Source organism: Melanerpes formicivorus, unplaced genomic scaffold (genome assembly GCF_026170545.1).
Source record: "Melanerpes formicivorus ecotype bairdi unplaced genomic scaffold, bMelFor1.0.p_v2 SCAF_35, whole genome shotgun sequence".
Lineage (NCBI taxonomy): Eukaryota > Metazoa > Chordata > Aves > Piciformes > Picidae > Melanerpes > Melanerpes formicivorus.
The window spans coordinates 3,676,806-3,690,038 of NW_027142387.1; the positions used below are offsets into that span (position 1 = coordinate 3,676,806).

General features: G+C 42.0%; 1 protein-coding gene across 1 annotated transcript in view; it reads left to right on the top strand.

Annotated features, from left to right (window-relative positions):
• ITGA9 (integrin subunit alpha 9) overlaps positions 1–13,233 on the top strand; it is a 216,509-nt gene that overhangs the window by 27,669 nt on the left and 175,607 nt on the right. Inside the window, exons 6-10 of the mRNA XM_068156889.1 lie at positions 1,497–1,626; positions 3,677–3,762; positions 6,223–6,291; positions 9,923–10,060; positions 12,146–12,251. Coding sequence (XP_068012990.1) covers positions 1,497–1,626; positions 3,677–3,762; positions 6,223–6,291; positions 9,923–10,060; positions 12,146–12,251 — 529 coding nt within the window. The remainder of the gene's footprint in view (positions 1–1,496; positions 1,627–3,676; positions 3,763–6,222; positions 6,292–9,922; positions 10,061–12,145; positions 12,252–13,233) is intronic.

Sequence of the window (13,233 nt, forward strand, 5' to 3'; positions counted from 1 at the left end):
GCTTCAGCCCGATGGCAGCTCACTGAGCAGGAAACACAGATAAATGGCTTTTTTGGGTCAAACAGACAAGTTCCTACCATATATTCAGTGCTGCTGATGGTAGTCGTTCCTGCCGGTAAGTGATCCCTTGACCTCAAGGGCATGGCCCCTCCCAAGAAAAAAGGCTGTTGCCAAGCACATCCTGCTCTCGCAGTCCTTTCTCCTGGTCTTATTAGGAAAATCCCTTGTTTAATATTTCTTCTTGATTGGAGCTGGTCACCCAAAGGGATCCTGGTTATGGGAGCATTTTCCCACAGGGGTGGAGTCCACCCATTGAATGGAGATGTGAGGAAAAGCAGCTGTCTTAATGTCTCCTCCAGGGATGGAGAGCTTATGTAGGCTTAATGATTCCCTATTGTATTTTGGTCACTTGTTGGAGGTGTCTAAAAACCACATCCAGGAGGAAGGTTTCCCTGTAAGGATGATTGGTGCTCTGGGACAATGTTTTCTCAATCTGTCTTGCATGGGAATGTACCTTGGATTTTGAGTCAGAAGTATTACCTGTGGATGTCTACTTTTGGATGCTGGATCAAACTTTCCTTGATTTCTAGTCTCTCAAAATCCTGAATCATGCTGGGTGTCTGTAATGAAATACAGCCAGATTGTCTCTCAAAAAGCAGAGCATATCTGAGCAGAGGGCAAGCCAAAATGTTCCAACCATGACATCATACACCCCCTGCTTGCTGAGTGCAAGGCAGCTCTTCAGAGTAGTAAAATCAAAATCCTTTGTGCTGCATCCCTCATGATTGTTGTAGCATGTCAGCCAGAATCAGGGCATGGTCTGTAGCTGAGGGGTGGGTCTGTGTGGGTTGAGGTGTTTATGTCTGTTGATGAAGGTCTTCAGGTCTTTTGAAGGATGCTTGAGACAGGCAGCCTGTGGAGAGAAATTTTGGTGTGGACTACTATCAGGGATAAATTTGATAGTTAATAAGGCTGAGGAAAGTCTTCTATTGAAGCAGCAAAACAGTTGAGCAGAAGTGGGCTGTGAAAAGGGAGACCACGTGCCTCTAATGTTTATGCAGTGAACTCCATGGCTGGGAATAAGGATAGAGTCATGGAATCATTTAGGCTGGCAAAGCCCAATCGTTAACCTAACACTATCAAGTCTGCTAAACCATGTCCCTAAACAGCATGTCTGCATGTCTTTCAAAAGACATATTTTAAGATGTATAAAAAGAGGTATTTAAATACCTCCAGGGATGGAGATTCAACCACTTCCCTGGGCAGGGAAGTGTTCCTTGTTCCAGGGTCTGACAACCTTTCAGGTGAAAAATTTTTTCCAACCTAATACTCTCTACACGGAGCCCATTATAGACAGGCTTATAATTGGTGGTTTAAGTTAATGCCCCGTCCCTTCCCCATTACTGTGTATATTGTGAATTGATGTCCAGTATTGATTTTGATTTATGTTGTTAACCCGTCATTTCCCCAACACCTTTCTGTTTTTTCTGCTGCAGGAGCTGGTCATCATGGGGGCACCAGGATCCTATTATTGGACAGGAACTGTCAAAGTACTGAATCTCACTGACAACACCTATTACAAACTGAATGATGATGCTGTGATAGCCAGGCGGTACACATACCTTGGTAAGCGACTCTGGGGTTCCCTGTGTGAATGGATCAGTCCAACAGTGTATTTCATGGTGTTGATGATATAAAATTTATATTGATTTTTTTTTGTGGTGTACAGTATTTTTATGAAAAGCTTGAAAGAAAGTACATCTGAATTATAAGCTTATTTACCTGGAAATAAATAGAATAAACCAGGTTGGAAGAGACCTTCAAGATCACCACATCCAACCTATTATCCAACCCACCTAACCAAATAAACCATGCAACCAAGCACCCTATCAAGTATCCTCCTAAACACCTCCAATGATGGTGACTCCACCACCTCCCTGAGCAGCCCATTCCCAAGGACAATCACTTTCTCTGTGTAGAATTTCTTCCTAACCTCCAGCCTAAACCTCCCCTGGTGCAGCTTGAGACTGTGTCCTCTTGTTCTGGTGCTGGTTGCCTGGGATAAGAGACCAATCTCTGCCTGTCTACAACCTCCCTTAAGGTAGTTGTAGAGAGCAATAAGGTCTCCCCTGAGCCTCCTCTACCCCAGGCTAAGCAATCTCAGCTCCCTTCAGCCTCTCCTCATAGGGCTTGTGTTCCAAACCCCTCACCAACTTTGTTGCCCTTCTCTGAACATGTTCCAGCAAGTCAACATCCTTCCTAAACTGAGCAAAGCAGCCTCCAGAATGTTCCATTTTTCTTTGCTTCTTTTAAAAAATACTTTGATAAAATTTTTTTTTTTCCCTAATATAGAAAATACATTTCAACTGAAAAAGCAGGTTGGATGGTAGTAGGACTCCTACATTTCTGCTTTTGCTCTGTGGCAGAGAAATTGTTTGTCACTGGTTAGGTTTTGTCTGTTTACACCTGTCTTTAAAATGGATACAGCACAGAATTACAGAATGTATATTGTAGCTACAAATTCATTTCAGTAAAAGTTGCACCTTTTAAGTGAGTTATTTGCAACAAGTTGTGAAAGGATTTGCTATAGTTTTGTGTACATATTTAGTTCAATTGGTTTTATTTGCTCTAAAGTCAGCTAATGTCCCCCAAATTTAATTTAGAGCCTTCCTCCTAAATACCCAGTGTCTAAGACTGCTGAAACCTAGAAGGCATTTCCAACAGTCAGTAGTTTGATATCATTTGACTAAAGATTCACACTGACCTCTCTTTCTCCCCTTTACCTTCAGTCTTTTTAAAAAAATACCACTTGGAAGATCCTGCTTGGTGATGAGTAAATGAGGAGTGTATATACACACATATTGAAGGACACAAATGGGTTTTTCCACTCATGGGCCTAAATTACAGTGTTTACCATGTAGACAAGAGCCTCATAATTTACAGCAGAAGAGTGAGGCCAATACAAGACAGCCTTAGAAGGAAAGCACTCTACTCTTCTTTAGTTATTATATGTCATTTTAATATACCATATAAGACTGAATCTTTGATCTCCTTCTTTCAAATACACTCCTTCTTTCTTTGATCTAGGCTTCCATTTTTCTTCTTGCCTAAACAACAATCTTTTTAAGCCATTAACTTATTTGACCTCTTTGCCTACTGTCCTCTGCTCTCCCCAATCCAGTTCTCCCAAAAGGCATGTAATTTTCCAAGCCTTCCTGGGCAGGGATTTTAGCTGAAGGAGGACACTTCTGTCTGGTCATGTGTCACTGATACTTTCTCTGGAGCAGTGCAGTCTCTTTGGTCTGTTTGTGTGTGCCCCTTTCTGTTTTACCATGCCCCTTTCTGGACTCACAATTATTCAACTGCTCCCAGTACCTGCTTCATGTGTCCCTTGCCCATCTCCACACACACTTTTCCTCTCTCATATTTTGGAAGAGTACTGAAGGGTGTGCTGTCACCTCCCACCACTGTGAGCTTCAGAGTGGAAGATTGGTGCATCCTGAGTGGAATGGTTGTTGAACACTAGCTGTGTGCAGCTCAGGAGGAGCAGTGAAGCTTGATGAGTGTGATCCAGATGGCTGACCTGTTTCTCAGGTTCTTCTCTTTCATGATTATTTATTTATTTTGTTGTTTCCTCTCTCCTTTCCCATCCCACCCCACCCCATCTCCCTTGCAGGATATGCAGTGACAGCAGGTCATTTCTCTCAGCCAACTACCACGGACGTAGTAGGAGGAGCTCCCCAGGATGGAGGCATTGGAAAGGTGCGACTTTTAGCCAAATAATGTCATCAGATACAAGGGGGTAAAAAAAATTATTGATGATGCAGTTGCTACCTCCAGTGTCTGAGAAGCCAAGAGATTTTTGCCTACAGGGTAATTTTGGAGCACTGAACAGGGGAGAGGTGAGGTAGTTTGACAAAGTCATCAAATTTTCTCAACCTGTCCCTCACCCCTCTCTTCCCTTTCTATTCTTACAATAGTTATTTCAGTAAGGCACAAGCAGCACTTCTTTCACAGTGCTGCTGTTGTTTGTTATTGCTTAAACCTTGCCTGAAGATGAAAAAGAGTTTGTCTGTTCAACTGTTTCAGTATTTACTTCAGGGTATCATGAAAAGCCATTTACTAGATAATTTGCTGTCCCTCTTAAAACTTCAGGCTACATAGATTTTAGTGGATTAGAATCTGGGTTTCTGCCAGCTGCACTTAGAAATCTTGGTGATAGCCTCTTGAAAAGAAAAAGAATGAGGGTTTTCCTGTAGGCATACATATGTTCATTGTCCTAAAGATGTAAGCAAGTGTATGGCTAGGTGGAAATGGCTGGTGGATTGGGTGTACTTGGTGCTCCTCTGCTGAGTATTTGACTGCTATCGGGAGAAGAGGTTGAGCCCTGTAACCCTTAAACACTTGTGAACCAAAGGGGAAGAAGTGGGAGTGGGGAAAGGAAGAGAAAGGATGTAAAGGATCTGCTTTTGCCCCTCATTCTTCAAAATCCAATCCTTTCAGGACCTGCTGCCACTCTGTGCTTGAGCAGATGTCATGCAGCATCCTTCTGTCTTCAATCCCTCTGGCTCTCCTGCTCTACAGAAATTTGAGTTGTAGCTGAGTCATACCAATGAGGAATAAGAAGTCTCCACTACCAGGAACACAATCGCTTGGTTTAGGCAGATTTTATTATTTTTTTCCCCTTTGGTAGTACCTGTGATTTAGGGCATAGCAATGTAAGTAGGGAAAATGGAACAAGAGTAGAGAATGAACTTGGTACCCATACCTGATCTGGCATGGCTATGACATATGGGATACAGTAGCAGTGCAGTTGCTACTGAGAAGACATATGAGTGGGAGAAGCATAGTTTCCTTATTCCAGTTGCTCTGTAACCTGGCTTCTCCAATGTCCCTTACTTCCAACATGTTTATTCAGTGAAACAGATTCAGCTTCTATACATTTGCCAACATGAGAACCACGAGAAAGCAGCTGCACCTGTAGTTTAAAGACTACTGTTCTGTTTTCAGAAGCTCCTGTTATTCTCCCTTGTCATGGGCTACAGGCAACAGGAACGCATGGCAAAGGGGTGATAAGAGGTGCTGAGCAGTCCTGTTGGGCTTTCCACACTTTTCCACTTCCCTGATAGAAAGTGATTACCATTGTCACATCCTTTGCACTAATAGTAAAGCCATTTACTTAATGAGACTGAGTCATTTCTCCAAAGTAACCAAGAGTGTCCTTAATTATGGCTGGGTTTGAAGTTTTGACACTTGTCAACCTGCTCTTACAGCTAAACATGCCATTGCAAAATCTAGTGAGTCCTTTATATCTAGAGCGTGTGTCCACAGTAAATCTGTGTTGTGTTCTCAGCTGAGAACAGCTTTGAACTCTGTCTCATCCCCTATTAATAACTCACCACATAGTAGAATATATTGAGTGCTTGGCTTGTGTACATATCCCTAGAAGTAAGGGATCTTCTGTCCTGCAAACTCCATGAGAACCTGCTAGGAGGTAGCCTGACAAATACTGGAGGATTCTCCAAGCTGCCTGAGCCAGCCTTTCTGCCAAAGGGAGCTCTTTTCTACAAGCCACACAGTTTAGGCCCTAAGTGTTGGTACAAGAGAGCTCCTGGTTAAACTGTTTCTCCTGTGGAAATGAGCAATAAATGAACTATGTTTGAATACTGTTCTGATTTATGGATTGTTTCAGATAGAAACAGTGCAAATGTCTTGGGTGGTCTGGCTGAGATTTCTGCTCTGACCTCTGCTGAAGCATCATGAAGCCTGCAGTGCAGTACGTGCAGGCACGTGCCCTTGAGAAAAGAAGGCTGGATAAGGGATAGGGAGCAGGGCTATGCCTTCTCAGCCTTTTGTCCTGCTCATTTCCAGGCAGTCTCCAGATACCACTCATTTGAAAGCTGGAAAGTTACTTTACTAGGTGCTTTTTTAACTCTCTCATGCAAATACACTAATATCTACCAAAAAACAAAAAGAAAAAAAGAAAAGTAGACAGCAAGATACTATTCAAACATTTCTTATGAAAAGAGGCCTGTGATTCATCATGGAAATGGAGAACTCCATTTTGTCTTGTAAAAGAAGACCAAGCAATAAAGTCATGATAAAATTGGGTCTTGGCAATGGCCATAGTCAAGATTCAGATATTACTTATAAAGCAGCGGTGCTACTATTGTGTCCTTCATACTTCTTATTGCTGAACTATTTTCTTTTCTAACTTTTCAGGTTTATATTTTCAGAACAGACAGACGATCAGGCTCTCTAATAAAGATTTTTCAGGCTTCAGGAAAAAAGGTGAGCTTTTATGTATGTGTTATTTCTTTCAAGGGATAAAGAAGGGTGAAATCATGGTAGGGTCATCTCAGAGCAGCATTTTCATTCCACTACTTCATGAGCTGGCAAGCAAATTCTCTTTTTCTTATCCTCCCACATGAACTAAACCTATACTACAGACAATTCTACAGAGTGTATGTCTTTTCTCCTACAGCAGTTGTGATTGCAATGCCTGCTCAGTGCCCATATGACTGAAAATAAAGATCTTGCTGACAATTATACCAGTGGTTCTCTTTAGTCTTATACAACTGCAGCAGTGCCACCTTAGGTCTGGCATATGGTCCACCAGGTGAGCCTAGATGCAGAGATTTCCTCTTAGCAAATATTACTGGGAGATGTGGAGGAATTGGACCAGATGACCTTCAAGGGTGCCTTCCAGCCTGTGTGATTCTATGTGGGTAGCTGGAGCTTGGTTTAATACACAAAGCCCCATTCTGTATTCTGTGTCCTGTTGTGACAGGGGAGATACTAGAGTTATGCTGTTGTATGCAGGAACACCTTCACTGCCTCAAGAGATGATGATTTCCCCCTTCCCACCAGGAATCAGTGCCACATTTTGCATTTAGGACTGGTGTCTTAGAGTTGAGCCACCCTCTTCTTGTTCACCAAATTTTCTGAATACTACTGAGGTCCAGCTCCCACCACGCAGTGTTGTGTTTGTGTTCTTCACTGGGGGCTCACTGGATATGTGTTAAAGGAGAAACAAAGTGGACAGTGTCTGACTATGGATAACAACAAAAAATATGTCTTATCTCAGAATGACACAAGGAAACAATGCCCCTTACCTGGGGTAGCCTGTGTTCACCTGTAAGGAAAGGAAATACAGAAGAAAAATGTTACTAGTGGCTTCTGGCTCTGGGAAGACTTGTCATCCTCAGAAGGATACTGTGTTTGACTTCATCATCAGGTTGACAATGTTATCATATTTTGTTATTATTTTTTCCCTTGCAGTCTTTAAAAATATGCCTGGAATACAAGACTGCAAGGATGTGTAGGTGGATAGGTGGATGGTGTGGCTTGTATTTAAGGGCCTCTCCAAAATTCTTCTTTCCCTGCACAAGCAGAATTGCAGAGATCTTGACAGGAAAAAACCTCCCAGTTCATCCAGGGCACCTCCTTTGTTTGATTGCTTCCTGTTAATTTCTTTCCTTGCTGACTTTTAAGCGTCCCTAAGGATGTGCTCCTGAAGAACTGTTCCTCAGCCTAATAAACAGCTATCAGGAAGTTTCCAAGTCTCAGCCAAAAACTTTCCTTTTTGAATTTAATTGCACCATTCTTTTATGTAATTTAACTAATCAAGTATTTACACCCTTCAGGTACTTGTAGGCTATCATCTCCTTCCCCATTAACATCTGTCTTCTACAAATTCTCTGAAATCCAAATGAGAATTTTATTTTCAAGAGAAAGTTGTCCTAAATTACCTTTCCTTTGTTTTGTGATTGAAACATAACCAGACATGCTCATCAGTGAGCACTGCCTGGAAATCACAGAATCACAGAATGTTAGAGGTTGGAAGGAGCCTCCAGGGATCAAGTCCAACTGCCCTGCCAAAAGCAAGATCACCTATGGTAGTCTGCATAGGAATGCTTCGATGAGGGTTTTGAAAGTCTCCTGAGGAGACTCCACAGCCTCTCTGACCAGCCTGGTCCAGGGTGCTCCAGTACCCTCAAAATAAAGAAATTTCTCCTCATGTTGAGGTGAAACCTTCTATGCTCAAGTTTGTGTTCATTGTCTTATTACTGCACACCACCAAAAAGAGCTTGGTCCCTTCAACTTGACACCTACCCCTCAGATATTCATAGACTTTGATCAGTTCCCCTCTCAGTCTTCTGTTCTCAAGACAAAACAGCCCTGAGTCTCTCAGTCTCCCTTCACAGGGGAGATGCTCAAGTCCCCCAGTCATCCTTCTGGCTCTCCATTGGACTCTCCAGCACAAAACGCCTCATCCTTCCCCGTGGTGTGAAAGTTCATTGCTATTGTTTGACAGACATTAAAAACAGGACTTTTTTTTTTTTTTTTTTTTTTTAAACTGCTGGAGGCAGAACTAGGCAATCAAATACAAAGGAGAAAAGAAAATGCAGCACCTTGTTACCAGTGTTGCATGTGCAAACTTCAGGCTCTTGCAGCAGCTTGAGCTCACCCATGCTGCAGGCGTACCATGTTGCAGTTGAGTAAATAATAGCCTTCCCTGAAAACTGCCCAAATACATAGTGAAATATTTTTCATAACTTTCACTCCTTACCCATGAGAAATTTGGTTTAAAACCTTAGTGGATAAAAACAAATAAATAAAAAAATCCACAAAGGAACTTAAGCTACAAACTAACTGGAATCAAATGATGTTTGAGGTCTGACCTTAAACCCACATGAACACAGAAATCTGAATTACACACTGAAACTCTATCTTTAGTTCACCCCACTTTATATATTTAGCAGGTTTTAAATCTTATGGACTGCACAGAATAGAGTTGCTGCTATCCATCCTCTAGCATGCCCAGTAGCTCTGGCTTCCACCAGGAGTGGAAGGCTGTGGGTCAGAGATCCACAGTGAGGAATGTAAAAGCATGAGACATGTGATTCTTCCTCTTTAACCTAAATAATTATTTCTGTAACCTCATTTTTCCCTACTGTGTGAACATCTCAAATGTAAGTGGTATCTTTTAATTTTTCCCTTGGAAATTGCTTTTAATTTTGAGACCATGGTTTGTAGTTGGTCTCAAAGAGTGGTACCTTGTGGTATTTTAGGAGAAGTGGAATATAATTACTGCTTTCAGTTTCCTGTTCGTGTTTAAGTGTGTTTTGCAATTTCTAATTTGGATGCTGGTTGGGAGTTTGCTAAGATTTAATGTTTACTTGTATCAGAAAATATGGGATGCAATTAATGTATTTCTTGAATTTAAGCAATTGATTTTTTAAAAAAGCAATAATAACTGCAAATTGGAAGTGGCTTAGATTTCTGTCTCAACTGAAAAGCTTTTATTGAAAGTCTTTTTTCTGTGTCAATTCACCTGCCTGTACCTTGGAGGAAAGACTGTGATCAAGGTCCACAACCAGTACTGCTATTTGAAAGTGACTGACATAAATAGAGCAGAGGAAGGTAATCCACAATTGAGGAAATTTGAGATGACTCATTTCATGGATACCCTATTCTTTGCCTTTTAAAATTGTCTTCATTTCTTTAAGAAATCTATAAGAAAATCTGTAGTACACAATTTCAAGGCTGTTTAGGGAGCCTGGCACTGGACATGAACAATCACTAGCCATTTCTTCATTTGGGAAGCTTATTTCACCCTTTCCTGCGTTTAAGCATTTGACAATTGAAAGCTAGTCTAAGCAACCTACGTCTCAGTCAAGCATGTCCTGGGGTATAAATTTTATCCTGTTGGATAAAACATCCAAGCTGATGCAGTGTTACAGTAAAGGGCTTAATTCTTGCCAGAATTATCCCCTAAGCTTTTTCTGTAGGAGTGCTTGTGAGTGATAAAGCAGCGAATCATCATTTGAAATTAAAAAAACCCAACAAATGCCTGAATTACTTCCTCTTGTGCGTGGGCAGATACTGAATGCTTTGTTGTGACTCGACTTGGTTACAGATGGGCTCTTACTTTGGCTCCTCCTTATGTGCAGTTGATCTGAACTCTGACGGGCTGTCAGACCTGCTGGTCGGAGCACCTATGTTTTCTGAGATCAGAGATGAGGGTCAAGTAACAGTCTATATCAACAGAGGAAACGTGAGTATGTACAGGAGATGACTTGGTAAGGGATGAGGGTGTGGGTCTGTGCAGGGTAACCCTAATGTCCTCAATCTATAACAGCACTACATGGTGAAACTCAATGTCTCACATAGTGGGGCTCTCTCTGGATGCGAGCAAGAAGTCACAGAAAACTCATCTGGTATCATGGTTTCCCAGACACCAGCCCATGTGCATCGCAGAGCTGTGAATCTTTCAAGGAGGTCTCACAAATTTTCTGGTTTTATGTTGAAACTTAGTGGTATTTGTGGCTTTATGTGGATTTGATGCCAAAACCAAGTAGGAGTCAGCAGCTTTGACTGAGTTTCCTTTGTGTTTTGGGTGGTCAGTAGGACCTACAAATCAGAGCACAAATGCATTTGGTTTAGGAGACCTTATAAAGAGAAACTAGAGATTGAATTTGTGTGCAGTATGCTCCATATATAGATTAGGGGAAGTTCTTATTAGCAGTTACTACTGGTTTTCACGTGACCAAATAGCAGTCTTAGAAAACTCTGAACATTCTTGCATTGGCAAAACCATATCACTCATATTTTATTTATGGAAAAACAATGATTGCTTACGTCTTATTAAATATCTAATATTCATGTCCCAAACCTTCTGTCTCAAAGTAGGAATTGTTATTGATTACAAGGAAATTGATTTGTTTCAGCAATATTTTGTGAGCTTTAATGTTTATACTAGACGCATACTCACACAAGTCCTGTAGACTTCAGAATTGCTTTTGGTCTGATTTTATTTTCTACTATTGCTCCTCTTTTAAATGACCTTTACTTTTCTTTCAGTTTGATCCACAGGCTTTCCCATTTCTTATATTGCAGTGTTGCTGCTGGGTCCTCAGGTTAGGATCTGGAGTGCAAAGCAGATAATAGCAAACATTTTCTGCTCACTGTGAGAGCATGCATGAGCTATTTTTTATCTTTTCTAAGGCAGTCAGGAAGCTAGTAGGAATTTCTAGTACTCCTTCACCAAGAATTACTTGCAGGAGCAGTGGCTTGCAGGATTATGCCTTTTATTTTGTTGTTTGAACATTTTAAACTATTTGATTCTGCAAGTACTATTGCTTGAAAGTTCATTGCAGTGAACACAGAAGACTGTGTTCTAATACAAGCATGCATAGTGATGCTGCGCTTAACACACTTATTTTGCCCTTTTCTTTGAGGGCTGCAAAGAAATGAGTCACACATACAGGCCTGCCTGTCTCTTCTCTGTTGTGTTTCAATTTCATTATGTGGGATTTTCTTAAAGTCAGCAACTTCCTGCAGCCAAGAAAAAGATTTTATTACATGTTCCAGAGGGCAGTTTACTCTCATTCACAAAGGAGGCAAAAGCAAAACAAAACAACCCTTGAGGTGGGTATGGAGTTGGATTGCATAACAAAATTTTGTTTTCTTGTGGAAATACTCCTTTCCCCCTGAGGAAAGACTGCAAGAAGCTAACCAGAAAGTAGGTGGGCAAAAAAATACCAGATCCATATAAGGCTTCTCATGACATATGAATACAAAGCTACTTTATTCAGAACTTTGTCTCTTTATTGTATTAAGTCCCTTTCCGTGTTCTTCATTTTAGAAGGCTTTTTGGGGGCTTTGCTTTAACCCTTCTATCCCAGTACTTTAAAAGTTTTCAAAGCCAATTGCTTAAATGTTCTTTGCTTTGGGGAAAATTCTCCTTAACTCTCTGGGGTTTAGCTGAATAAGTCTGGACTGAGGATTTCACTCCTTGGATGTAATCTGCCAGTGGAGCTAGCTCTGGGCTGTTACATTTCAGGCATCTGGAAACCTTCATGAGCTCACCAAGTTCTGTGACTAAATTGAGTTACATCACTGAGTTATCATTTAGTGAATGTAGCAGTTCTCACTTACAAACTTTTTTTTTTTTTTTTCCCTGGGTTTCTTTTCCCCCATTTAAAACTAAAAGAAAGAGGATGATAAAATAAAAAAGACTTTTGGTGACCAGGGCAAGAGTCAGACTGCAGCCCTGCTCCAGGGGCTTCCTGCAGTGCAGGGGCAGCTCTTCCAGGGGTTGCATCATTTCCCTAACCCTGTTTTATTTTGTGCTTGCTAGGGAGTGCTGGAAGAGCAGCTCATCCTGGATGGTGATGGTGCCTATAACGCACACTTTGGTGAGAGCATGGCTGCCCTTGGCGACATTGATGATGATGGCTTCCCAGGTTGGTGCGATCTCCTCCCGGGCCATTCCCTATGAATACTAGTGGGGCTGGCAGCATTGCTGGTATCCTTGCATGGCTGGGTGCCACATGGCATCTATTGCTCTTCTGGATTGAAGCAGCACCTGGACCCACACTGAGGATACATGTGCCCACATAGGATTTGTCTACTAAAGCCTTTTGTGGCTGATTGTCCTTTTTGTGGGCTTGGTCCACATCCATGCAACTTGCAAGCCAATCTTATTAACTCTGCTTTCCTTTCCTTGCTATAGTTTCTAAAACAATCTGGATACTAAAGCCCCAAACAAGACAGAAACCTGTCTGACTCCTTTTTCTTTCCTGTTTCCTTATGTCTTTAAGCCTTTCCATTTTTGTTGGCATATTGTATTTTTTATAGAATAGAATAGACCAGACCAGGTTGGAAGAGACCTTCAAGATCATCATGTCCAACCTATCATGCAACACCACTTAATCAACTAAACCATGGCACCAAGCACCCTATCAAGTCTCCTCTTGAACACCTCCAGTGATGGTGACTCCACCACCTCCCCAGGCAGCCCATTCCAATGGGCAATCACTCTCTCTGTGTAAAACCTCCTCCTAACCTCCAGCCTAAACCTCCCCTGGTACAGCCTGAGACTGTGTCCCCTTGTTCTGGTGCTGGCTGCCTGGGAGAAGAGACCAACTTCTGCCTATCTACAACCCCCCTTAAGGTAGTTGTAGAGAGCAATAAGGTCACCCCCAAGTCTCCTCCTCTCCAGGGTAAGCAACCCCAGCTCCCTCAGTCTCTTCTCATAAAGCTTGTGTTCCAAGCCCCTCACCAACTTTGTTGCCCTTCTCTGGACACACTCCAGCAAGTCAACATCCTTCCTAAACTGAGGGGCCCAGAACTGGACACAGGACTCGAGGTGTGGCCTAACCAGTGCAGGGTACAGGGGCAAAATGACCTCCCTGTTCCTGCTGGCCACACTGTTCCTGATGCAGG